Source organism: Pollicipes pollicipes, unplaced genomic scaffold, assembly GCF_011947565.3.
Source record: "Pollicipes pollicipes isolate AB1234 unplaced genomic scaffold, Ppol_2.1 Scaffold_5724;HRSCAF=6776_pilon_pilon_pilon, whole genome shotgun sequence".
Classification (NCBI taxonomy): Eukaryota; Metazoa; Arthropoda; class Thecostraca; order Pollicipedomorpha; family Pollicipedidae; genus Pollicipes; species Pollicipes pollicipes.
Window position 1 is genome coordinate 51,104,016 of NW_023596746.1, and position 26,217 is coordinate 51,130,232.

General features: G+C 58.6%; 1 protein-coding gene across 1 annotated transcript; it reads right to left on the bottom strand.

The window, feature by feature from the left end:
* LOC119102485 (retinoic acid receptor RXR-like) lies at positions 1-25,626 on the bottom strand. The gene is given in 9 exon segments (XM_037225855.1): positions 1-227; positions 229-395; positions 741-882; positions 1,252-1,461; positions 2,464-2,610; positions 3,723-3,888; positions 5,483-5,635; positions 7,440-7,563; positions 25,551-25,626. Coding segments are annotated over 9 exon segments (1,230 nt in total). The 5' UTR covers positions 25,576-25,626; the 3' UTR covers positions 1-131.
* Positions 25,627-26,217: the final 591 nt, after the last annotated feature.

Genomic DNA, 26,217 nt, shown 5'->3' on the forward strand with positions numbered 1-26,217 from the left:
ACCGAGTCTGACGAAGGGAGAGACGTTTAGACGGAAGTATGCTGTACAGGGACAGGGACCGGGCGGCGCGGGCGGGCGCGGACGCGGGTGCGAGCGCCGACGCCGGCACCCGTTGAGCAGGGCCGAGCGGCTCATGCATCCGGCCGCACGTAGCCGCTGTCGAGCACGCTCGAGACGTACGACTCGATCGACTGGCCGTAGCCGAGCAGGTCGAGGAACAGGATCTTTCTCCCGGCACTTGAGGCCGATGGAGCGGAGCGCCGGCAGCCGCAACAGCAGCTTGGCGAAGCGGCCCTGCTCGCGCGGGTACTCCTGGCGCACGTAGTCCTCCAGCGTCGCGTACACATGCTCCCGCAGGCGCTCCACCAGCTCCACGGACTTCAGGCCCTTGGCGTCTGGGGAGCAGGGGGTGCGAGTCAGTCGGGCGCCGCCTCGCCGCGCGCCATCTCTCGACGAAACAAGGAAACCGATAGTCCAGACAACGGACAGTGCCGGTAATGACTGACAAACGCTACACATGGTTAAGACGGGCCAACGCGGGACAAGTCGGGAAATATTCGAGACGGCAGCGACTGAGGACCATGCGATAGGTAAAAGTTAAGTACACTGGTCAGTAACGTATCACGCAAGTCAAAGAAATCCGCGCAGTAATGCGCCATTTGTAACACCGTGAACAACACACGTGCACTTTCAGCTGGCGTTTCGATACGTCCCGCCACTGTCTCCCTCAGCGCACGCACCGGGGTTGAAGAGGACGATGGTGCGCAGGCAGCCGAGCTCCACCAGGTCCATCTTCATGTCGCGCATCTTGGTCACCAGCTCGACCAGCATGCGCTCGAAGATGTCCTTCAGGCCCACCGAGTCGGCCAGGTCTTGCCCTACCTGCGAACACGGCGAGCACGCTCGCATGTCACGCTGCGACTGCCGCTGACCAGCTAGGCGTAACGAAACGCCACCTATATGGCGTGCCGGTACATTTCTATACAGATACGTACAGCACGTCTGGGAGGGAAGCTGAATACAAGACAAACGCGTTGACTTGAGGAGATGGTTTGGAAGTCTGCTCATTTCACACATTCAGAACAAGCTGAAAAACCTGCATCAATACAAGCGTCACATTCGCAGGTAAAATAGCCCACCGAGCGTTTCAGTTTGTCCCCCAGAGACAACAGCCGGTCATCCAGGTAGCTGGCGGCGGACCGCCGTCGCGCAGCAGTCTCCAGCGCCGCCGGACGGGCGCGGCGCACTCACGTTGAGGTCGTTACCCAGCCGGATAGTGTTGGGGTGCTGGACGGAGCGGTACGACAGGCTGGCGATGATGAGCTCGTTCCAGCCGGCGCTCAGCAGCGCCACCTGGTCGGCACGGTGCAGCTCCAGGAAGTGCGGGATCCGCTTGGCCCACTCGATCAGCTGGCGCAGCTGGTGGTCCATGGCGGCGCGCACCTGCTGGTGCGGCATGTCCTACCGGCCCGACACGCGCGCACGGGTCACCGCCGGGCGGCACGAGTGCAGGCAGACCGGTATGACACGGCCGGTCGGCCGAGTGGCGATACAGCAGCACGCCGCGGCGTCCAGCCCGGCTGCTCGCCGTCAGACGCTGAGACACGGAGCAGGCCGCGGCCGGACTGGCAGTCAGTGGACGACCGAGAACACCCCCCAAGGGGAGCTGAGACCTTGTCCCAGACACCCGCTGACCGTGTGCGGGGAGGGAAGCTCCCTGTCCCAGACCCCCACTGACCGTGTGTGGGGAGGGCAGCCCCTTGTCCCCGACACCCGCTGACCGTGTGCGGGGAGGGCAGCTCCCTGTCCTAGACACCCGCTGACCGTGTGTGGGGAGGGCAGCCCCTTGTCCCAGACCCCCACTGACCGTGTGAGGGGAGGGCAACTCCTTGTCTCAGGCCCCCACTGACCGTGTGTGGGGAGGGCAGCTCCCTGTCCCAGACACCCACTGACCGAGTGTAGGGAGGGAAGCCCCTTGTCCCAGGCCCCCACTAACCGTGTGTGGGGAGGGCAGCCCCTTGTCCCAGGCCCCCACTGACCGTGTGTGGGAAAGGAAGCTCCTTGTCCCAGGCCCCCACTGACCGTGTGTGGGGAGGGAAACTCCCTGTCCCAGACCCCCACTGACCGTGTGTAGGGGGCAGCTCCTTGTCCCAGGCCCCCACTGACCGTGTGTGGGGAGGGAAGCTCCCTGTCCCAGACCCCCACTGACCGTGTGTGGGGAGGGCAGCTCCTTGTCCCACACCCCACTGACCGTGTGTGGAAAAGGAAGCTCCTTGTCCCAGGCCCCCACTGACCGTGTGTGGGGAGGGAAGCTCCCTGTCCCAGACCCCCACTGACCGTGTGTAGGGGGCAGCTCCTTGTCCCAGGCCCCCACTGACCGTGTGTGGGGAGGGAAGCTCCCTGTCCCAGACCCCCACTGACCGTGTGTGGGGAGGGCAGCTCCTTGTCCCACACCCCACTGACCGTGTGTGGGGAGGGAAGCTCCTTGTCGCGCGCCTCGACGGCCGCCTCGGCGTCTCTGATCCGCTCCACGGGCATGTCGGACGCTTGGCCGGAGGTCGACTCCACCTGATCCTCGCCGCCCCGAGCCAGCGACCGCTGCCGCTCCTCCTGTCGCGGCCAGCGGGCGCGGTCAGCTCAAATGTCCACGCGAGAGAACCGAGTCAGGGTCAAGTGCCATCGGAGGAGACGGGGACACGGCGAGTGCCACCACGAGCAGGCAAATCCAGCGTCATCAACAACAGACGATTGTAAGACAACTCACACGTACGCAGATAAATGTGGTCAAAGCCATCGATAAGGGGAATGTCCAGTCAAATATTACCGATACCACGGACAGGGTCGCGTCCGTGTTACTATAAGCCGGCGCGGTCAGGTCAAATGTCTACGCGAGCGAAAAGGTTCCAGTCAAATGGCACCACGAGCGAATAGTCCGGTAAAATGACGTATGTGCGGGGAGAGCCGGGCCAACCACGTCAACCACAACAGCAACGTTCAGGTCAAATGACCACAAGCAAACGGACACAGGCTAAAGAACCGCCACCCCGAGCACACACGGTCATGTCAAATATAGCTCGCGTGTACAGGGTCGGGCCAAATGTCACTACGGGCAGGCATGGTCGGTATCAATATATCAACGTCCACAGAGGGCCAGGTTAAATATCATGAACGAACGGTTTAGGTAAATGTCGCCGCAAGGGGACGCGGTCGGATGAGATGCAACCAAGGGCAGACAGCGTCAGTTCAAACGTCTCCGCTAGGTTCCGGTTCTACAGCCCAGTGACCGAGCAGAGTTAGGTCACGTGACACAGTGGGCAGAGAGCGTCCAGCCACCTGGCCAGTCATCAGTCTGACCAGGTCCGTGCCATGGGTGGGTCCGGTCACACACTACCCCCATCGGAGACGGGCATGCCGTGCTCCCCGCAGCGCGCCGACGGGGTCGCAGACCTGATCAGGACCTGGTCAGTCTGACCAGGTCCGTGCCATGAGTGGGTCCGGTCACGCACTACCCTCATCGGAGACGGGCATGCCGTGCTCCCCGCAGCGAGCCGACGGGTCGCGCCGCGCAGCACACGGCGGACGACCGGCAAGGTCGAGAGCATGCAATGCAACCAAGATGACCTCCAGTGGCAGCAACACCACTTGCAATTTAGATTACACTGCGCGATGGGGATGCCTGGTGCGCCGGCACCGTTTTCGACCACACACCGCAAGCGCCTGACCTGCACTGCTTCCCTCTTCATTCCCATCTTCAGACACTTCTGGTAGCGGCAGTACTGACATCGGTTCCGCTGCCGTTTGTCGATCACGCAGTTCTTGTCCTCTCGGCACGCATAGCTCAAGTCCTTCCGCACAGTCCTCTTGAAGAAGCCCTTGCAGCCTTCACAGCTGAAAGATGCAAAAATACACTTGCTCACCAGCGTGGCTTCACTACCACGGCCGTCAAAACACATAAACGCTCCGGAATTTGGGCCGTCGCAGGCGCCCACAGCGGGACAGTGTTTCGGCGAGGGCAGCGCGTCGGCGGGGCTGCCTCGCAGCGCTGCGGCGCACGGCGTCGGCCCCGGGCTCGACCGGCTCGCCCCGGTCCGCCACTTGCCCGGTCTCGCCGCACGCCGACGGACGCGGCGCCGATCAACCGCGGCTGGAGTCGACAGCGACCCACCGTCACAAACCATATGGCCATGCTTGTTACGTTGCATCAGGTGGTAGTTGATTTTGCAGGGACAGGCGTCCGCCACCTTGTCAAAGCCGACATATCTACCCTCAGGAAAGTCACGTTTGGAAGCGTGACGTCACTAAAACAAGGATTACACTGCACTGGGTCAGAGCGTGAGAACAGATCCGCTCAGCAGAAAAGTTGCGACCTACACTGAGCCATGACACCGCCGGCCGGTTCCGAACAGAACGCAGCCCGGCCATCCATATCTGCCTTGGTAAACAGCCGGGCACTGCTAGCGACCTGTCGCCGATCACCAGCCAGGACAGCCGCCGCCGGCGTCAGGCCATAAACACTCCAGTGTTTAGCATAGGTGCAGCTGCGCAACAACTACAGGTTGGCGGTCGCTTCCCGGCCGGGGAGTTCACCCACGCGGCGCCGGCGGATGCCATCCCGGCCGTGGGGCCGCCCGAGCCCTGCGCCGGGGAGGAAAACAACACCTCCACTGTCTCAGCCCCCGAAGAGCATCAGGGCGCCGACCGAGACATGTTCGCTGGTGTCATAACTGCCGCCACGGCATCATGAGCACCGGCAGTGGCGCAGACTGCTTCTGCCGCAGGCGTCCCGCGCGCAGGACACCCATATACTGTGATGGTGGCGTACGCAAAACGCCACGTCGCATCCACTGAGCTGCAATGACGTCCCGGCACCGGCCAGAATAAGATTTACAAAACTCGCGTATGGTGTGAAGCCGCACCATTAGCAACCACCTTCTTGACGGGGTGCTAACCTTCGGGCTCCCTGCAAAACCTGCCCCACTCACATTACATTCACAAGCTGATCAATCTGGGTCAGGTGCACCATCGCGTTCGCTGACGTCACGGCCGACATGGCGCGCTCCGCTGACGACCTACTGGGGACCCGAGAGACGCCGGCCTGCGGCGTGACCCAGCTAAAAAGAGAGCTGAGTTCCGTGGCTGTCCCCCGGGCAGTGGGACAGTGCGGGGACAAAGCGAGTACGTCTGTCAGGAGTGTGTGCAGGTGACCGCGCGCGGTCCGTGCGATAACGATAGTTGAGGTTTTCGGGCGCCCGGCATCCACAGCCATTTTCCGTCCTTCCAGCGCCTGACGCTGCGTTTCATAAGGTCCGCACCGTACCGCGGTGCACAAGAGTCGGCAGCCAGCGATAGAGCACATCAGCCGCCAGAGCTGTCACATTGCCGTACTGGAGATCGTCTGACAGCTTCTGCCCGTAAAGGGCGAAAAGGGCAACTCGGCCCCGAGGTGCACCGGCACACGCCAGCCGCTCGCCACACTCGGTACCTGTACACGCCGTAATGCTTGCCGCTGGCCCTGTCCTCGCAGATGGCGCAGAAGTGCTTGGAGTTGGAGAGCGGGTGGTTGGGCGGCAGCTGCGGCATCCGGGCGTTGGTCAGGTAGGCCGGCGGAAGCAGCGAGTATGACTGGGCCGCCATGCTGGAACAGACAGCCGACACTCCGGTCAGCGGCCGTGCTCACGCCCAACGTCACCCCGGTCAGCGGCCGTGCTCACACCCAACGTCACCCCGGTCAGCGGCCGTGCTCATACCCAACGCACAGCCGCCGGCGAGCCGGCCGGCCATCATGTACAACGTCACACGCACGGAGACAAGACAGCGTCCCATCAACGAGCCATGGGGTGAACGCAATGAAAACGTGTATGGGCGGGATGAATTAACTGAATTCCATTCCCTCCAGTCAACGGCGTTGTAAAGAAACACGGCAGTCGTTACTTCTCCGCCAAACTCATCTCGATTTGTCACGCGGCCCCCGCCCGCCGGCGCCGGTTGCACGTGGGCGCCTCGCGGGCACACAGCAGGCAGCATGCACGCTGCAAATGTTCACGGCCCACCTGGCGTCGGCCGTATGCACAGGTAAACAGTACGGTCGGAGCTCAGACACCTGGCCGGCCGAGTCGGGCGGCTGACAAAGGCACCGTTTTGCACGCGGGCCACACGTGACCAGACCAGGCACAGAGCATGCACGTAACCCCACACTCACTTTAACCAAGACGACAGGGGATCTCTCGACTACACGCGACAACATGACCGACGTACGGTTCTGAACAGAAAATACTGCGTCGAGGGGAATGAAAACAGGGTCACAGTAGCGCTGGCCTGGGAGGCAAGTGGAGATTCAGTAGACGAGTCCCACCTGGGGGGGGGGGGGGGGGGGGGAGTAGCACATGAACTCCAGCGTACAAAGCTGCGTCCTGCAGTCACGCTGGCTATGCATAGACGCGTATCGCAATCCTAGTGGTTCGCAGTGCGCCGGCTGGTTTAATTCCGTTCGTAAACCCCATTCCCAACTGAGCCGGAGCTGTTTTCAACCCAGAAAAGGCGTGCGCAACTGGTTATCGCGGTCACATAATGCTCGTGTCGTCAGCAAATGCGACCGCAGAACAACGGTTGCGCACAGTTGCACAAGTTACAGCTGTAAAGGTTCCTTTCGCTAGCGAGGAGAAAAACATACGCAGTCGGTCTGAGACTGGCCCAGCTCGGCACACGCGCTGGCTGTGCTTGGCAACAGCGTTCGCGGCGTCACACCTTCATCCCTCCCAGCAATCCCGACCCGCTGAGGGTGGCCTTCGAAATTCTGGAAACTGAAACCGGTCTGCTACCGGTCGCTCACCGCGAACTGTTCACAGTTTGTCACTAACAAGACTGAGCGAACCAATGCCACTAATCCAGGAATGTTGCAGGAGTCGGTCACACAATGCACAAGTCCAGACGCGACAGCGCACGTTGTTTCTGACAAAGCACAAGTCCAGACGCGACAGCGGACGTTGTTTCTGACAAAGCACAAGTCCAGACGCGACAGCGGACGTTGTTTCTGACAAAGTACAAGTCCAGACGCGACAGTGCACGCCATTCCTGGCAAAATCTGGAATGAGACGGATCCAGACAAATCAGGGTCTACATGGAGAGCAAGTGGGACTTCAGACAGACCAGGGCTTACCAGGAAGGAGAGTAGAACTCCTGACAAATCAGACAACTTCCGACAAAGAGACCAAAGCTTACCAGGATGGCAGGTGGAACTCAACAGTAGCGTCCGCCTGAGAGGGGGGGGGGGGGGGGGGGGGGGGGGGGGGGGGGAGAGGGAGCGCCTCACAGATCAGCATCTGCCTGGATGAGACTAGAGCTCCACGCAGATCAGCGCGTGACTGGGGTGGGGCTAGAGCTCCATGCAGATAAGCACCTGCCTGGAGTGAGACCAGAACCGCAGGCAGAGCGGCGCTTACCCGGACGGCGAGTGGGGCCGGTTCGGTCGTGGAGAGTAGCTGGACGACGAGATGAGAGCGTTCGTATCCGGCTTGATGTCGATTGGGGACTGCGGCCCCATGGATGGTATCGTATGGTCCATTGCTGTGGAAGAGGGACAGCCGTCAGTCCCGCGCGCCTCCACCAACGGCGACGCTGGGCTGCGGTGACACCATACGCCCAATCCACAGCGGCAGGCATGTCGACAGACATTATAGATGGGGCTGATAATGCCCAGCTCTTGAAACGTTAACACCACAGCCAGCACAAACTCGTCACCTTAGTCGTTGAAACCGCTCGCGACAACGACTGCCAACGAATGGTGTTAAACATGACCGCAACGCAAAGGAACACGCCACCAAAAGAGGAGGTACGTGCTTCATTCATAACGGAAATTTAATTGCTTTGTTTTATTTCACCGACCCTATCGCAAAAACACCAGGGTTAACGCTAACGTGCGACCTGAAACGATGATCTGTGAGTCTGCGCTACAGAAACACAAAGGAAACTTCGCCTCGCTTCTACAAAAAAGCGACACCCCTCTCTTTCTCAAGCATCTCGCTCAATGTCCCATACGCCTGCATTTTCACCAACAGCTGTCCACAATGGTACAAAAAGCGAACGCAGTTGTCTTGTAGCCGCGAACTGTGGCTAGCCCTGTGACGGACGCCCACATTTCAAAGCAGTGCGGTCTTACCCCACCACTCTCCACTCTCCTTCATCCCATAACCCTGAAATGGTCATCACTGGCTCAAAAGGCTGTGATCCAAGCCAAACCAAATGCCCCGGCCAGGCGTCATACCTGCGTACTAGCGGCATGTGGGGCGCCGCCCGTGCGGCGAACGTGAGCCTCTCGTCATGACATTCAGCATACCCGATGGAGCACATCCCAGCAGAGCTGTCATCGTCCCACGCAATACCATTCAAACGAATGCATAGGACAACGAGCAAAAGGATTCATCCTACCGTTTCCATTTGTTTCCCACGCGTTTCCATGGCGGCGCGGCGTGTATGATGCTTTATACCGACAGCATGCCTCCAAATCACCAATCGCTCCAATGGATGCTTGCTTGCGGTACAAATGACCATGGGTTCGGTTCCAATGCACGGCAGCCACGGCACGGTCGGGAGGACCACAAACTCATATTCTGCCGGCCGTTAAGATAATCGTGCGGCATGCTTCCATGCATGTCACTGAAACTTGTAGCCGACATCAAGATACAAGAGTTCAAATGAGTCAACTGCCATACATTTACACTCTTCACGCGGGCTCAACGGCAGATGGATGTAAAGTCTCTGGAAGCCTGTAGTGCAGCCGTTATACCTAAATGATCTGCGGTGGAACCGCTTCGTAGGAATCCGCATTCGATGCTGAAGAGAATGCTCCTGTTTCCAGGTGGATGTTGGAGACAAGGCCGTTTGCTTCCAAGTAAAATACGGGGCGCGTGTTATCGCCCTTTAAGCAGCCTACATCACAAGGTCTTCTCTTGACCTGCTAAGCATGACGCCCACTGAGAGGTCCTGAGGTCTACTAACACCGGGCGACAGTGCCGTAGGTAGGAGTCGTCCTTCCCTCGCTCAGGGTCGCGATGGCCGCCAAGTCCTCCACGTGCCACATCCCGTCCACCCCCCTCGCGTCCCACGTGCCACATCCCGTCCACCCCCTCGCGTCCATGTCTATCCACCACACCGCGTCCATATGCGATCTCAAAGTATGCCACGCTGAGTCTGCCAGGGCGAAGCACGTGGTTGACGCCGCTGATTTCTATGCCGAGGCCCGGCAGCAGTGCTCGGCGTCGTGTGATGTCTTCCGCATGGTTGTGTCGCCGGCGTCACAGATTGCATCGCAGTGCAACATGACCTGCCAGAGATGGTGCGATGCTCGTGTGTTTCTTCTGCTCGTGCATGTCGGTACTGCATCGGACCGAGTCGCCCATCCTGAATTTTATACTTTCGGGCATATACGTTCGATATAGGCATATGCTCCACTCCGTGTTTTGGCTGATACATAAATACGCGACTGGCGAATGGTTAGGAAGTCAACCAGAAACAAATGCAACCGGCCTAACGGGGACACGATTGAGGTTAAAGTTATGAGATTTCGACGGAAATGTTTAAATCCGTTGGAATCTATTCGCATATGAAATCGAACTCGGAATCCGAATCCACTCATCCTAACACTGAAGCCTCCAGAAGCATACGACTTCTCAGGTCACGTAGCAGCACATATACCCGAGCGTGTTCCGAGCACCGCTGGGTGCGTCATCCAGCGTCCAGGCCCCCAAACGCCGGTACTCCAGCGGCGACCGCGGGACGTGCCGCCGGGACGCCGCCAACGGCGAGGACCTATCGGGCTTGTATCGCACCTGCGCGCCGTCCAACGGTCCGCCGGGGTGTGCGAGGACCCCGCGTGGAGGCCAGGCGCGCGAGCCAGACCCATCCGTCAAGGACGACGCTGCGCCAGCCGTGTGTCCAGCCTCCAGCGTGCGCACAATCCTGCCGACCACATCGCCCACTCTCCGGTCTTCAGGCGTTCAGGCCAGGCTCCCTCCGAGCCTCTTCGCTCTGCACCCGCATAATGTCGCTGCTTTCGATGGATCATAGCATTTGATGAGACCGGACTGTGTGGGTCTGCTCCCCCTCCCCCACCCTCCGGTGGGCTTCGTAGAAGCATCCTCACTTCCCCTCCGTGATGAGGAGCTCCGCCATGACAAAAGTGGAGCATTTCGCGAGGTAGACACACGGGTCTGCCGCCATAAGCTGATTTCAGAGTTTCGGACCAGCAATTCGGCATGCTATGCCCTATTTCGCACACTTCACACACTTCAGCACCTTCCAGCATGTCGGGCAAAATGCCAGAATGCCTAACAACTGTAGAGCCGCACCGAGTCAGGAATGGAGCATCAAACCAGTATGGAGCAGGAGCCGACCTTGACTCGACTGATCAACGCAAAGCGATGAAAGTCAATAGTGTTGCATCAGTGTCGGCTAGCTGCCCTTCGTCTCCATGTCGAATGCATCTCACAATCGCCACTCCTTCCCCAATACTTGCACTACGTCTTGTTCCACTGCGCCCCTTAAGCCACGGCAAGGACTCCGGTCCACAGCAAGGACTGCTTGAGGACTCCTGTCAGACTCTTTCTTCGTTGGGTGCTGCTCTCATATCAACGTCTCTTTTACAGCACACCTCCCTTCCTGAACCTTGGAATAAGTCTGCTCCCACGACGCGGGATCCCATACAAGCGGCATCAGCCTTCCTTCCTCGGCGAGATTTGCACGAGGCGCCGTCACAGCTCACGGCGGGGACTCGCCCACGCAGTTGGCAGCGCCCTCACCGGCGAGGCGAGCGGCGGCAGGTCACCCGTCGCCAGAGAGACGGCGGGGACTCACCCACGCAGTCCGCAGCGCCCTCACTGGCGAGGCGAGCGGCGGCAGGTCACCCGTCGCCAGAGAGACGGCGGGACTCACCCACGCAGTCCGCAGCGCCCTCACCGGCGAGGAGAGCGGCGGCAGGTCACCCGTCGCCAGAGAGACGGCGGGGACTCATCCACGCAGTCCGCAGTGCCCTCAGCGGAGAGGCGAGCGGCGACAGGTCACCAGTCGCCAGAATGACGGCATCGAGACGTCTGTTGGCTTCCGAGACAGCCCACCGTGTCCGGCCACACCCCTCCCCTCCCCTAACGTCAAAACTCCAAGGGGGGGGGGGGGCACCCCGGTGCAGGCGGTACAGCCGGACCACAGCGGCTCTCTGATGGCTAATGGCGCCTACTACAAGACCAGGTGTGCTCAGGGCGACTCCCCCCGCTTTCCTCCTGGGTGCAGGGGCGGCACGCTCTGACCCAAGTGGAGCGTTGCGACACGCCTCCACCAGCCGGCAGGCCGCAGCCATCGGCCAGGCCGGTGCAACCGGGGGAAGTCCAGCCATCATGGAAAAGAGGACCAGGGACTGCACCGAGGCGGGATGCGTCACGCTGGCGATGCCGTTCGAGGGGGCGGGATCGGGAGCGAGGACAAGGAGAGAGCGCCTCTCTCCTGGTCCAGCCGCCGCCAGTACACCTGCGCCTGCCGTTCGAGGGGGCGGGACCAGGAGCGAGAACCAGGAGAGGGCGCTTCTCTCCTGCACCAGCCGCCGCCGGCACACCTGCGCCAGCGGGCACGCCTGCCGGTTGAGGCCGCCGGCCGCTGGTATGACCACAGATGACAACGTCACGCCCGATGAGCTGGAGCAACAATTGCCGAGACGGGCGGTAGTCCGGTGCGCGGTCCACACGTCTGGCATGCGGCATTTCAGGTCGTTCCTACCAGTCAGGTTGTGTCAAACGCCGCCAAACTTTGGCCACTGATATAAGTGATTGGCCTTGATTCGACAACAAAGGAAAGACGGCTCAAATCAAAGCATGCCACGATCTACTTCCTAGAGACTCTTTCTTAAACGTGTCTTCTGCGTTTCTGAAGGCGTGTTAGTCTCATGTGTCTCATGCGTGCCTTATGCCCTTCCACGACCTTCACTATGAATATCTTGTATTTGCAATTCGCGTATAGGACGATACTACTACCGCGCGGTAAAGGTCTTGCCAACATGACTTTAGGCCATGTTAACGACTTGACCCGACGGACCTTGACCTGGCATGGCCCTTCAATCCTCATTGACAAATAGATACCAGCTTTGTTTCATGATCTAACCGTTTCTTAAGCGAAGGTCATGTCACATCCAAAACATGACCTGATGCGGCCTTAGCCTTGGGTGGCTTCTTACAAAGATCACGACACTGATGACACTCAGCAGGTATGCAGGTCAAACCACGCGAAGCACTAGACAGATGTTGCGACGCAGACAGCAAGGACAGTGCGTCGTGGTGCGCCGTAGCCTTTCCGCCGTGCACATCGCTGAAACGTTACATAAATTACGTGACGTCATATGGCGCCTAAACCTTCAGGGCAACTACAAGGAGAACGCGAACTCAGCTGGTCCACATCGCGTCATGATTTCCTCAACACTTCCAAAATATAATACCAACATGAGGAAGAGAGAAGAAGAGAAGAAGTGAAAGAGAGAGAGAGGAAAAGATAGTCCGAGAGATATAGAGAGAGAGAGAGAGAGAGAGAGAGAAGAGAGAGAGAGAAGAGAGGAGAGAAGAGAATAGAGAGAGGGAGAGAGAGAGAGAGAGAGAGAGAGAGAGAGAGAGAAGAGAGAGAGAGAGAGAGAGAGAGAGAGAGAGATAGAGAGAAGAAGAGAGAGAGAAGAGAGAGAGGAGAGAGAGAGAGAGAGAGATAGAGAGAAGAGAGAGAGAGAGAGAGAGAGATAGAGAGAGGAGAGAGAAGAGAGAGAGAAGAGAGAGAGAGAGAGAGAGAGAGAGAGAGAGAGAGAGAGAGAGAGAGAGGAGAGAGAGAGAGAGAGAGAGAGAGAGAGAGAGAGAGAGGAGAGAGAGAGAGAGAGAGGAGAGAGAGAGAGAAGAGAGAGAGAGAGAGAGAGAGAGAGGATAGAGAGAAGAGAGAGAAGAGAAGAGAGAGAGAGAGAGAGAGAGAGAGAGAGAGAGAGAGAGAGAGAGAGAGAGAAGAGAGAGAGAGAGAGGAGAGAGAGGAGAGAGAGAGAGAGAGAGAGAGAGAGAGAAGAGAGAGAGAGGAGAGAGGAGAGAAGAGGAGAGGAGGAGAGAGAGAGAGAGAGAGAGGGCAGAGGGTTGCGCCGCCATCTCTGAGGTCAACGCCGTCCTGCGTGGAGACCGACGCCCCAGCTCCGGATCGACAGCGCATGCACCAGTCACTATAACGCGTGTCTGACCCAGCCTCTACATCCTTGCCGCACGTAACATCGGAAGGTCATCACCTCGTGGGATCAAGACTACGGCGCTGGGGGCAGCTGCGTTTAAGGTCGCGGTGGCGCGGAGGCAGGCACACAGCATTCAGCAGGGATTGCACCTGTGGCCGCGCGTTGATATGTTTGCAGACTCATCTATCTGACGTCATATCTAATTAAATAACGATATATATATATATATATATATATATATATATATATATATATCGCTATTCTCGTCAACCTAAGGGCCTATTAGCCTCTCTATATGTTGAAAATCTATTAACAAACCTTCAATTCCGACTATTTTACTCGGTTTGGTGCTGGAAGTAGCTAACTTCGTGCCATATGATGCTGACTGTACTAAATCTGGTACATTCGATTCTCCTCTTATATAACCATGCAACCTCGTGGGCGTTTGTGATGAAAATGGTATAATCATCCCGCCTAATAACTGGCGAAACTCAATTACCACGTGCTGCATTGTCTTGCGAGGCATCCCGGTGATCAAGTCGTCTGAGGAGCGAGCGGCACCCGGCGCTCGGCGCCGGACATCATATACTGACGTGTTGATCACGGGCTGTGGAAGTTAGGGTGGCAGCGGCGGTGTCATTCATTTTGACATTCGATTTGTGCTCAAATACACTCATACTATGTGTGGGAAAGTTATAAGATATCATCAGCTTCTAAGATGCCTACCAAACCAAGGTACTTCATTAGAACGGAGCACTTGCGAAGAGTGTTGTGAACGAATCTCATTCAGCTATGGAGGCTGCTTAGCGTCGTCCCTCACTGCTGTTTGCAGTCAGTGTGTGTACATTCCTCGACACAGTATGCTAGGAACAGATAACTTATTTTCACCTCAGAAATATCCCGAACGCACGATAGAAACGAGCCAGTTTGCTTGGTTTCTAATAGTACTTGTCTTCCAATTCGTTTTGGATCATACAAATACAGTTTCTTGTGTAACATACCAGATACTCTGCCTTTGCTGCGTTATCCTCTTTTAGCATGTGTTCTGCAGAAAGAGCATGGCATCATCTCATGCGTTTGTGGGACAGGTGCCAGGCATTTCATTCCAGTTTATCAGGAAGTTCCACTCTTTGGATTTACAGCACAGATGGAAGGTCACAGGTTCAACGTTCCCTTAATCCGATTTCAGTGGTAAGCTTCTAAGTGCATTTGCGAGGGACATCATGCATATGGATAAGGCGGTAGTAATAGCCTTATTCCCCGTAGAAAAACAGAACAAAACGGGAGAATGGGAACAAAGATGCGTTGATATTTCGGCAACGCGCCTTTGTCGAAACGAATAGCAGTGGTAAATTCGAAATTGCCCACCGAATTGCCAATTTCGGCATGTTGCCGAAATATCAACGCACCTACCTCTCCATTCTCCCGGTTCTTCCACGAACAATAAGGCTATTACCACCGCCTCCTATGGTCTTGAAAAGCGGGGTTCATCCGTCTGTGCACAAAATCATACCTGCTCCGGGCTGTGCGATTTTAATCTTGATCCCACTGCAGTGTCATGATTTGTTCGATGCAGGCTCAAAACTTATCCTGACCTTGGTGAAACACCTTCCACACGGTTGGCACTGGGCTCGTTATCCTGACCTTGGTGAATCACCTTCCACACGGTTAGCACCAGGCCCGTTAACTTGAAGGCCCAGAGTCTGATTCCCCATCGCAATGGTGTAAATAAGTATGACTGCCTGAACTATTTCAGGGCCTTCCCATCTGAAAATTTTGCGCCTATGTTAAAACTGACGGCTAGGTCCAGGAAATCACATCTGGTGCATATAATACGTCACATATACCCTTGATTTTTTCGAAAATAAATTTGTGAGAAGAAACCAACAACACGTGCAAGAAAGGCTTGTGGAAAATATCGCCACTCAATACATTGAGGCAGTTATTGTAGCTCCGGCTCTCTCTGCTCGCTCTTTCTCTGCTCTCGGCTCTCGGCTCTCGGCTCTCTGCTCTCGGTTCTCGGCTCTCGGCCCTCACCGCCTCTGGCCCTGGCCCTGTATCTATTTAAGAAACTTAATGGTACTGTGGATGTTGCCAACAGCGGACACGCACAAGCTTTCTGCAGACAACACACAGCTCGAATCGAGGGTGAGAAAATGGCCGCATGACGCAGCAGACCTCGCTACGGAGAACAGGAAGAAGCTGCTAGGCCAAGGAGAGCGCTGATGCGGCGCCACCCCGCTTTCTTCTCCGTGGTTGTGCAAGATTACGTTGTGTGCATGATGGAGGTAAAGCAAAGGTGTTGGAAAGAAGAACATCACGACTTTATTCTGCTTGGAACAATGCAAAGACGTTTTCATATGATCACCCTTGAAAGTCATATTGTGAGATCACGTTAGCCACCTTTGTGATATTGAAGATATTTGTTGAATTCGTAGCGGAGAAACAGCCTGGTTTGCTGGAATGGAGGGCAGAGAACATCGGCTTGAGATCAGGCGAACATCGGCTGGAGACCGAGCGGATGTCGGCTGGAGATCGGGCGAACGTCGGCTGGAGAGCTGGCGAACGTCGGCTGAAACACTAGGCGAAGGTCGGCTGGAGAGTGGCGAACGTCGGCAGGAGAGCTGGCGAACGCCGGCTGAACCGCATGCGAACGTCGGCTGGAGAGCGGGGGTACATCGGCTGGAGAGCTGGAAAACGGCTGGAGAGCTGGAGAACGTCGGCAGGAGAGCGGGGGTACGTCGGCTGAGCAGCAGGCGAACGTCGGCTGGAGAGCGGGCGAACGTCGGGTTGACACCAGGCCGACGTCGGTCCAACTGTACGTCGGCATTAATTACCCATGATAACTGGCAGAGTCATAACGTTCCGCAGACTACCTCTTGTCTTAGCCGTGGAAGCCCCGCCAGCAAGCATGACCCGGGTATTCACCCAGATCTGGAAACACTAACTGAAATAAATGGTACAAAGTGAGTGAAAATGCCTTTAAGCGAGGTAAAATAGCGCAGGACATCGGATATCGCAAAATAGGTTGACTTTGTACCAAATGTGGTCAGAAATAACCAGGAAATAATTATTCCTATTCATTAATGCAGTATCAGCAATATCATAACCACTGGCGGCGGTAATAGTGTTCTTCGCACAGGGCGATCAGTGTTCTTCACACGGTTTTTGTGACGCTCAGAAGTGTCACACACCGCACCAAGCGCGACAAGCTTCGAAGCCGATGCTGAGTTTACCGCTTGTTTTAAACAGCGAGGAGCAACGAATACGACCGCATTTGCTTTTGTTCAACCTCTTCCCACACGATTCCGAACTGATTCCGATTCCACCTTTCTCCCGAACGTAAACCCCTGCAATTCCCGTTGCACACATTTCCAGGACAGCTAGGCGCCGCTGAACTGAGCTACGGCTGCCCGTCTCCGCCGATGCTGCCCGCCGGCCCCGCCCCGTGGCGTGCTGTCAGCGGTCCACACCGCTGCCACCCGACCCGGGGCGCCACCGCTCTGATGAGCTGGCACGCGCCGCCGCCGACCGGCCGACCACAGTCTGGCGCAGAGACCAAGGCCAGGCTCCAGCCTCCAGCGGCCAGCCTACATCCCAGTCCTGACCGGCGACCGAACACGGCGAGCATCGAGACAGGCAACATCGAGGCGCCTCTCGAGCGCCAGCCGCCGGCGCCGGTCCAGATGCGGGGCCGTCCATTGTCTGACGAACACCGACGTCCTTCGCGAGCGCGCTGAGCAGCCCTCCTCATTACCAGTCCGGCTCCGAGACAGACCAACGTCCAATGTAGGGCCGCGGGACAGAGGTCCCCCCTGAGCAGCCCTCCTCATGCCTAGTCCGGCTCCGAGACAGACCAACATCCACTGTACGGTCGCGGGACAGTGCTCCTGAGCAGCCCTCCTCATGCCCAGCCCGGCTCCGAGACAGTCCAACGTCCACTGTAGGGCCGCGGGACAGTGCTCCTGAGCAGCCCTCCTCATGCCCAGCCCGGCTCCGAGACAGTCCAACGTCCAATGTAAGGTCCCGAGACAACGTTTCCTCCTGAGCAGCCCTTCTCTGTCGCAGCCACAATCCGAGGCCGACCGGGGCCAGACGGCACTGCAGAGAGCTGACTCGTCCCCAGAAACGGTGCTGGATCACGCGTCAGACTAAATCGCTCGACGCAGTCCGGGAGAGACAGCCCAGGTGGCGGGCCAAGCTGTTGTGGAAAATGGAAAATGAACCCAACGTCCACCCGGGACGCGCCTTCCAGAACGCGAAAACAGCCGACAGGTGCCCAACAGCGCCCGCGGAGCGTGAGGCCAGCGAGTGCTCTGTGCGAGCGCTTTACGGGCGTGCTTTGAGCACCACAGTGCGCTTTGCCCGGAGCCTCGTATGTACCGCTACGTTATGGACCGGATGCACAAGCGACTGTCCGCGCCCCGCCGCCACCCCCTGAGACCGTCCCTAGGCACCAGCTCGGCTCTCCGGTCGCGGCAAACCGCACCCAGACCGCAGAGCCGCCACCGATTGGTTGACCAGCGGCCGCGGCCAGACCGCAGGCAGCCGACCACCAGGTCATCCACGGAGCGTCTCGGACACGGCAGAGACTCGCCGACACGGCGCCGGGCCGATAGCGATCTAGGCTGACGGGCTGCCGCCCTGCAGGCCGGACCGCAGGACGGCAGCTGACCACCTGCAGTGCACGCGCTGACAGCCGAGCCATGCAGCGCCGCTTCCCGACACAGCACAGCCCACAGGGCGGGGGCTCCCCGGGCCGGGGACGTGACGGGGACACGGGCTGACTGGCGACACACGTCAGACATCCTGGTCACGACGCCCGGGGACACAGTGCTGCCGCTGCCGCTTCCGCCGCCGTCCCGGCCGGGGGCGTCCTAATCCGCGGCTGGGGCGGACGGCTCAGCGGCGGCGCTGGCGCGGCCCTGCGCCTGCCCACCGGGCCGCCGCTCCGGTCAACGCGGCACGGCCGGCTCACGTGTGTGCCCGGCCACGGCTCGTTACCAGTCGGCTGGAATGTGCATAGCGCGGCGTAATGGAATCACGCCACCCGAACACGCAGCACCCGGCCACTCAAGATATGGTTCATTTCAAAAACGGAGGTCCTGGGAAGCATAAACTGTTGTCGAAAAATTACCCGTTCCGGAAGTAAGAGGTGCCCACAAGCTTCAAGGTCTTTTTGTCGCTTATCTATTCCACACGCTGCTGTGTATGGGTACCGTCCTCGCACACGGCTTTTATCACTTCTCTGAATGAAACTAACCGCTCGCTTTGGGGCCCGAGAGCAACTTTCTTCCAATCATTACTGAACCATCAGGTTGCAATCCTTCTGACTTGTTGGGCTGTTTGTCGGGCTGACACATCAAATTTGCTTGAATTAATTCAGGACCTCCACACAGCACAATTTTACGTGAATTGCACGCATACTTTCTATAAGACTTTCATAGCATATTATCTCATATATATATATATATATATATATATATATATATATATATATATAACCAGCGACATGATAAACGACTGCACCCGGTACGGCGAGGGCCAGTTATTTTTAAAATGGCGGAGGACGTCGCCCGGGTTTCAACCATTAGCGGATGTGAACTACAATTACGGTGACATTTGCAAATGTTGAGCATCAAAGCCGAACGAACGGACCTGTTTAGAATTCCAACAAACACTAACTTCGATGAGAAATCAAGGACGGATTCTGAAATTAAATGGATATGAGCAACAACTGAGCGTTCGCCGTCAGACGGTGTGTTTCATGTCAGCTGCACTCTCTGACCGCTTCGAAAGATTACGGCGAGCCGGCCGCCTGCTGAGGCCGGCGGCGCTGCCAGATGTGCGGGGCCGGCGGCCGACGCCAGGCCCGCGACACGGTGGGGCCCAGGGTCGGCGGGCCCGGAGCGGCGGGCCGCGGATCGGCGGGCCCCAGGGTCGGCGGGCCCGGGGCGGCGGGCCGCGGATCGGCGGCACAGCCGGCACGGTCCTCTCTCCCGACGGCGGCAGGTGGCCCTTTCTCCGCCGCCTGTGGCTGTCGGAGCGGCCGTCATCCGGCCAACGGGCGCCAGCGCTGCCCCCGGCGGCCGGCAGCGGAGAGACCGGCACGAGCGCTCGGGTGGCGCGCGTCGCACGCCGCTCATGCCGCGGCGCCTCGCCGATGTTTTACGCTCTCCCAGGCGCAGCATCCCGAGACGGATCGCTGCGATCGAGGCACCACTGTCACGGCGGCCTGCAGCGCGGCCGACGTCGCCGCCGAGCCGGCTGAGATCGCGGCCGGTCAGCGTCGGCATCCATCCTCCATACCGGCCAGCAGTGGGCCCACGGCGGCCAGCAGCCGAGCGTGGGCGCCTCTTCTGTCGCGGCCCGGGCCGGCCCCCGCCGCCGTGTGCCGGGTCGGCGACCCCGCAGAGCCGCCGGCGCCCGCCGTCGCATCGATCCCGCACCTGTGCCGGCCAAACATCAACAGGCGCCGGCTAACAGGGCCGCCGCCGCCGCCGCCGCCTGCCACCCAGACGGGTCGCGTGCGTGCCGGTCGGCGGGGCGATGGAGACAGGGCAGACACAGACCGCCAGACCGCACAGCTTAAGCTGTCGGCTGGGACAAATGGACGCGTGTGCGTGTGTTGCACATTCGATCAGCTGAAGCAGTTCAGGTTATGAAATGTTGAGCTGTTTTTACTTTCGGTCCGTGACGGGCTTCGTGCATATCCTGTTTACTAGAACATGCGCTTGACGGTGGCTCCTGCTTCACAGACATAAGCAGTAGGCGGAAAACCAGCTAATCGCGTCTGCAAATGCACGTTCGTGTGATGCAGCCCAGACTGGATTCCGGTGTAACTTGTGGCAAACTGCTGCATGTCTGTTCAAAACATAGCACGTCAACAACTCACCACTGAATGCGAACAGATCCCTCACCACCAAACCGCACGAAACGCCGCGGGCAGGGCACGCCCAGCGGCAAACAACGGCCTCGGCGGGCAAGCCAAGCAGCACCGGTGATCAGCAGACGGAGGTGGACACCTGCCAACGGCAATCAACACCCCACAGAAAGCAAGGAATGCAGCAGACGGTATCATACAGCAGGCGCGACCGCCTTGAAGCTGTGACGAGCCTTGACCACGGGGCGGGCGCCTCTCTCTCCGACTGTCATCAAGATTGCACGTCGGGTACGCCCAACCGCAGCCCAACAGCGGCCGGCGAGGCCGTGCAGCCTGGTGAGGCGCGGCTGTCGGGCCGTGTCGGGCCTCCTACTCCGGCGCGGCTGTCGGGCCGTGTCGGGCCTCCTGCTCCGGCGCGGCTGTCGGGCCGTGTCGGATCCGGCGCGGCGACCGGTTCCGCCCTGGCCAGCGTCGCCGATCGATCCCAATGCAAACAAGAGCCGAGCCCGCCGAGACGCAGACCGGTCGCGGGCCGCCCCGCCCGCACGCCGCAGGGGGCTCGCGCGCCGGCGGCCACGCGTGGCGCCGTGTGCGTGCGGACGCGCGGTGTATTGAGGCGCCGACGACCGACACGGGTGGCCACGTTCAGCGTGTGCGATCACCCTTAGGACGATGAAGCGACCGGCCTCTACTCTGGCCACTGTGCAGGTGCCGGGGGTAGTCCTACGAGGCTTCACCTGCCGGAATGACGTGGGTACCGAGCCGACCGTGTTTCAGTCTGTGTTGCGACTTACCCTATCACTGACAGATGCCAGGGCCGACGTGACCGCTTCATTGCGTTTCACTACGTGCACGCCATCTCTGACTAACACGGCGGCCGGCGTGGCTGAACTTCATCGTACGACGCCATGTGTCGCTGCTGCACTCAGCGAAACACCGCGGTGACTGCGGCGACCTGCGCGATATAGTGGTGCCACTTCTCCAAGTGTAAGACAGCTGCTTTTAAGCTCGCTGAAATTAGCCAGTACGCCTCACACCCACGCATTTTATCCTGCCTTTTCTCCTCTGGTGTGGGATGAACTGGAGGGCGGGCCCCCATTGTTCACTACTTTATATCCCAACATGTCTACACAGAAGGCTAAAAGCCCAATCCGTCTTAGATCAGTCTCATTGAATGCAGATTTTAATAAACCTGACCCCAGACTCTTACACAAACGGCATGCATCTACAGCACTCCAACCACCGCCACGTACATTCTGACAGAGCCTTTGCCGCGGCCTCTGCGGGCTCCCTCGCGACAGAAACTTCATGAGACTGTACTGGCCGCAGCTGCACCACCTGAATTGTGACACAAGGCGTAACGTAAGTCAATTTAGACATCAATAGGCTTTTGGCTACCGTTATTTACAATTTATACAGCCAGCATCCTTTGGTGCCTTACGTCAACAGTAGGCAGCGCGCCGCCCAATGCCGGGCCGAGATTGTCCGCCTCGCACCTCGCTGGGTTGCTATATCGTACGTCCAAAATGTTGACGCGCTCCGCTGCTAGGATCGCACACACACTGCTCGCGTGATGACGCGAGCTACCAGCCCAGATCAATTTAGATTTTTACACATTTAGCAATGGACCAGGTGCCTCAGAAAATTCTGTCAGTAGCCCCATCACTCTGAGTGTAGATCTCCCGTGTCAGCTTAAACCCGTGTACGGGGGGGGGGGGGGCTGCAAGCTGCAGGAGCCTCTACAGCGTCACGAGTCACAACGTGGAGAAATCGTCCGCCGGATCAGATGTCCCGTCCTGTCAGAGGCCAATATGCAAAGGTCGTCGGTGACAGACAGCCGTGGGCATGACCAGGCGCCGCAAGAACGGAGCCATGGCTGGGGGAGGGGGCGACACCAGAGTGAAGAGAGCAGCACGCGTGGAGCCCGTCTGTCCGCACCGATGGCACGTGGTGGAATCCGACCATACTACAGCATTCCCGCTAGAAAAGGTGATGTCCCTTTAATGTTTTGGCGGCGCCGCTGAACAACGCATCTCTGTCCGCGCATGCGCCGCTGAACAACACAACTCTGTATGCGCATGCGTCACTGAACACAAATCTGTCCGCACACCGACTCGCCCGTCCGATCCGTCTGGCAGCGATGCCACTGACTGGCGCATGACAACGCCTGGGGTTCAGCCTTATTTTTTACCTGGCAACCGACACTCGGCGATAAGGAAGAATACGGGGCTGGTCCAGATACCAGGTGTTGCCATGGCGAAGTAACCAACCTACAATGTACGACCAAAATGCTCAAAGGTACGATATTACGATGTCAATTATATTATATATTTCCTAGGCATTGATGCAATGTTCCCAAACAGCTCGTGCTGGTAGGCTGGCATCGTGCAGGCCAGCTGTTAATAGATAATAAGCAATGCTGAAAAACCACGAACATAAAACCTGGCATTACCATATCAAACCAAAGGCATCCCACGCTATCACCCGTGTCGAACATAGCAGTGCTGCATATGAACCCGGCGTCATGAACCGCTCGGATGCCTTCGACCAGGCGAGCCGCTCTCATCTGCGTACAACCCGCGCGTGACATCGCGCCATCATGCCATCTCGCGTGTCCGTATTCAAACATAATCCCTCACAGTCACACACCAAAAGACAAGCAAGCGCAAGCCCTGAGCGGGACAGCTCAATTCATAACGTTTGCACAAGAGGCCATGCGGAGACAACATGACTAAACCGACTGCATTCGTTTGACCTAACACAACTAAACCAGCTGCAAAGCGTGCAGCAGCAAAATGGCCCTGGCAGTCTACAAAGGTCTTATCTCATGGCTACAAGAGTGGCGATGCATCTTCATTATTCACGCTCTGGCGTTGCCTCGCGTAAATTACGCCCGCCACGCATGTTTTTCACGTCTTCCAGGAAACGGCTGATGCACCAGCGCACCACGGGAATTACCAAGGATACCGGAGCAGTGTTTTCAGCCAACGAGAAGTGCAAGGGAAAGTGGGCTGGGAGACAATCACTCTAACAGGCCCTTCCCACTTTGGCGAGCAAGGACGTGCTATCTTCGTCATCCAGCCGCGAAACAGAAACGGCACGACCCACACCGCCGGGTTCAAAACCCCAACAGGACGCCTGATGTGGCCAGCTTCACAAAGATGCACTACACTTTAGAGGGCTCTTAATTTGTGCAGCACGGATACACCAGCCGTACATTAACAGGCTGCTCCAACCCTTTCTATTCTTCGATCACACAGTTACATAAAAGTGATGTGTTTCGGGCTCGCGTACATACGTGGTGTGGTCCATATTTTCCGTAGACCGTCCTTTCATTTGGAGACACGTCATCATTTAACCACACCGAGCGTGGCCAGCGGCTGTGCCAAGAGCATAGAGCAAACCCGGGTAAACACAGAGAGCATGGCCAGGGATGGGTCGGATCCCACACGTTTTGTGGGGCCGCCCCCGAGCATGGCACCCCCGATCAAGCCGTCCCCAAAGAACGGCCAGAGAGCTGTCCCTTCACAGAGCACGGTCAGGGAGACGTCCCTTCACAGAGCACGGTCAGGGAGTCGTCCCTTCACAGAGCACGGCCAGGGAGCCGTCCCTCCCAGAGCATGGCCAGGGAGTCGTCCCTCCCCGGACCACGATCAGGCACGCGTCGGACAACACGCCTTTGATCGAGTCGGCCCCAGAGCACAGCCAGCCCCCTCCCGGAGCACGGCGCGGGGCTGGGCCAGTCGGCAGGCTCACCGGCGGGAGCCGTGCGCGTCAGCAGCTGGCGGAGCGCGTCGTCGCTGAGCCACCAGGGCGGGCGGGGCTGGTGAGCGGCCATGGTGCCCGGCGGCGGCGGTCTGACGGCGGCGCCCAGCCCAGCTGCCGCGGCCCGGCCGCCTGTCCCGTCCGGCTGACAGCCGGCCGTCACCTCACCGCCGCCGTGGTCCGGCTCGGGGCCGCGTGTCACCTCTGTGTCATGCCAATACCCCGCAGGGCTCAGCACGGGCCGTGACCTTTGTGTCACGGCGCCACGCTCTCCGGATCTCAAAAACGGAAGTGGCCCCTGTCCAGATACTGTCCGCCTGCTGGCGGGACCGCCCACGCTGTTCCACGCAGCCGGTGGCACACCTAACAAGCCGACGAGCCGCTGCCGTCCCACCGGCGTGGCGGCTGGCTCCGGCGGAGAGGTCTACAGAAGGCGTGTCGTACGCGGCTATCGCGGGCTCGCCCGATTCGGCCAATGTATGTTTTCACGGCATTACAGGCATGCCTAGCAGAACGGCGAGGCAAGTGCGCCCCGCAGAGCCCTGCAATAATCTTGCCCAATCGCCGCGGAGCATCGCACGATCATTGCTAACAAGCGGCCTTCGCACCCCCGCGGATCAGCCCCCTCTTGTCGTTCTCTCATCCCATGCTTACTTAACGAGCACTTCCTTCCTGAAACGGTGACATTCACGACTGCAATGACCTCGCAAAATCACAACTCCCATCACGCCAACGGGATTAGCAGTGACCGACGGCCATGAAGTCGACACTGGCCGGCGTCATGCAAACGTCTGGAACACTGTGCAGGCCTCGGCGGGCCACGACAGTCAACAGGCCCCGGCCCAGTCCGAGCCGACATTTAACAAGCCTCAGATGGATGGATGCTTGGCAGGCCTGGCACCGGCAGGTCCGGGGGCGAATCTGCGCAACTCAGGCGCCTGAGCATCAACGTGCACTGGAGCGACAAGGACGTCAGCACGTGGGCCAGGCCGACCAGATCGTCAGCACGCGGGCCAGGCCGACCAGAGCGTCAGCACGTGGACCACGCAAACCAGGGTGTCCGCACGTAGACCGGGTAGACTAGAGCGTCACCACGCAGACTGGGTAGACTACAGCGCCACTACGTAGACCGGGTAGAATAAAGCGCCGTCACGCAGACCGGGTAGACTACAGCGCCACCACGTAGACCGGGTAGACTAGAGCGTCATCAAGTAGATCGGATCGGCCAGCGACACATCCATAACGCGAAGTTCGAACTTCGCCATGTGGATTTTGCGTGCCAAGAACGCGCACTGACCAAAACGTGTTTAGTTTCGGCAACGATTCCCATTTATCAGCCATTTCAGGATATAAATATTTAGTACCATCAGCCCGTTTTCTGCTGATCCATCCACAAGGCGGAACCCACAGACGGCGCAAGTCGTAGTACTGATTGACGAGACTCGCCAGAGCATTTGGCCAGGCCGACCAGAGGGTCACCATGTGGACCAGTCCGACCGGACCGGACCGGACCGGATCGGACCGGACCGGACCAGACCAGACCGTCCAGTCCAGTCCAGCTCAAAACATCGCACGCGCCGCGCAGATCAGAGGGATATCATCTTATCGGTCGACGCCCCAAGCCATAGACAACCCCCGCAGGTAGCCGGGGCCGGCCGGCGCACCCGCTCGACTGACCTGCGCCGCCGGCCGGGTACGCCATGTCCCAGGTCCAGTGGCCGACCGGAGCGCACCATGGCGGCTCCGACAGCGCCGAGTAAGCGCCGGCGGTTGACATGTGTGCGCGTCGCCGGCTCCGGAGCTGACGTCCGGCACGGCTGGCTGCGCGGTCACTGAGGAGTGGGCGCACCGGCCGGCGCGCTGCAGGAGGCCGACTGAGCGCCAGCCGCCGGCCGCTGGCCGCCGGCCGCCGGTCGACGGCAGCGCCCGGTACAGGCCGGCGTCACCAGACCCGCCGCTGGCATGCACAGGTGGTCATCTGAGTGTGACCTCGGCAGCGGCCCGGCTCACGTGGGCAGTGCGGACGGTGATTGACGAATGGAGCCCGGCCGGCAGAATTTGTTCGTGCGACTTAATGACGGGACTGTCTTGGACATTTACTCGGACTGAGTAACGAGGCTCGGATCCCGATGATTCCATGTCAACGTCGGGGAAATACCAAAGTGTTTGGCACGAATGAATAAATAATATGCACCCGTCTTTACGGGCGCTGGCTGCAATCTGAGCAGGAATGGATTGCAAGCTTTTCTATAAGCATTTCCCCTTACACTAAGCTACTCTCTTCCTTAAGATCAGACACTAAATTTGTTCACGTGATCAATTTATAATGCTGTTCACATTCATG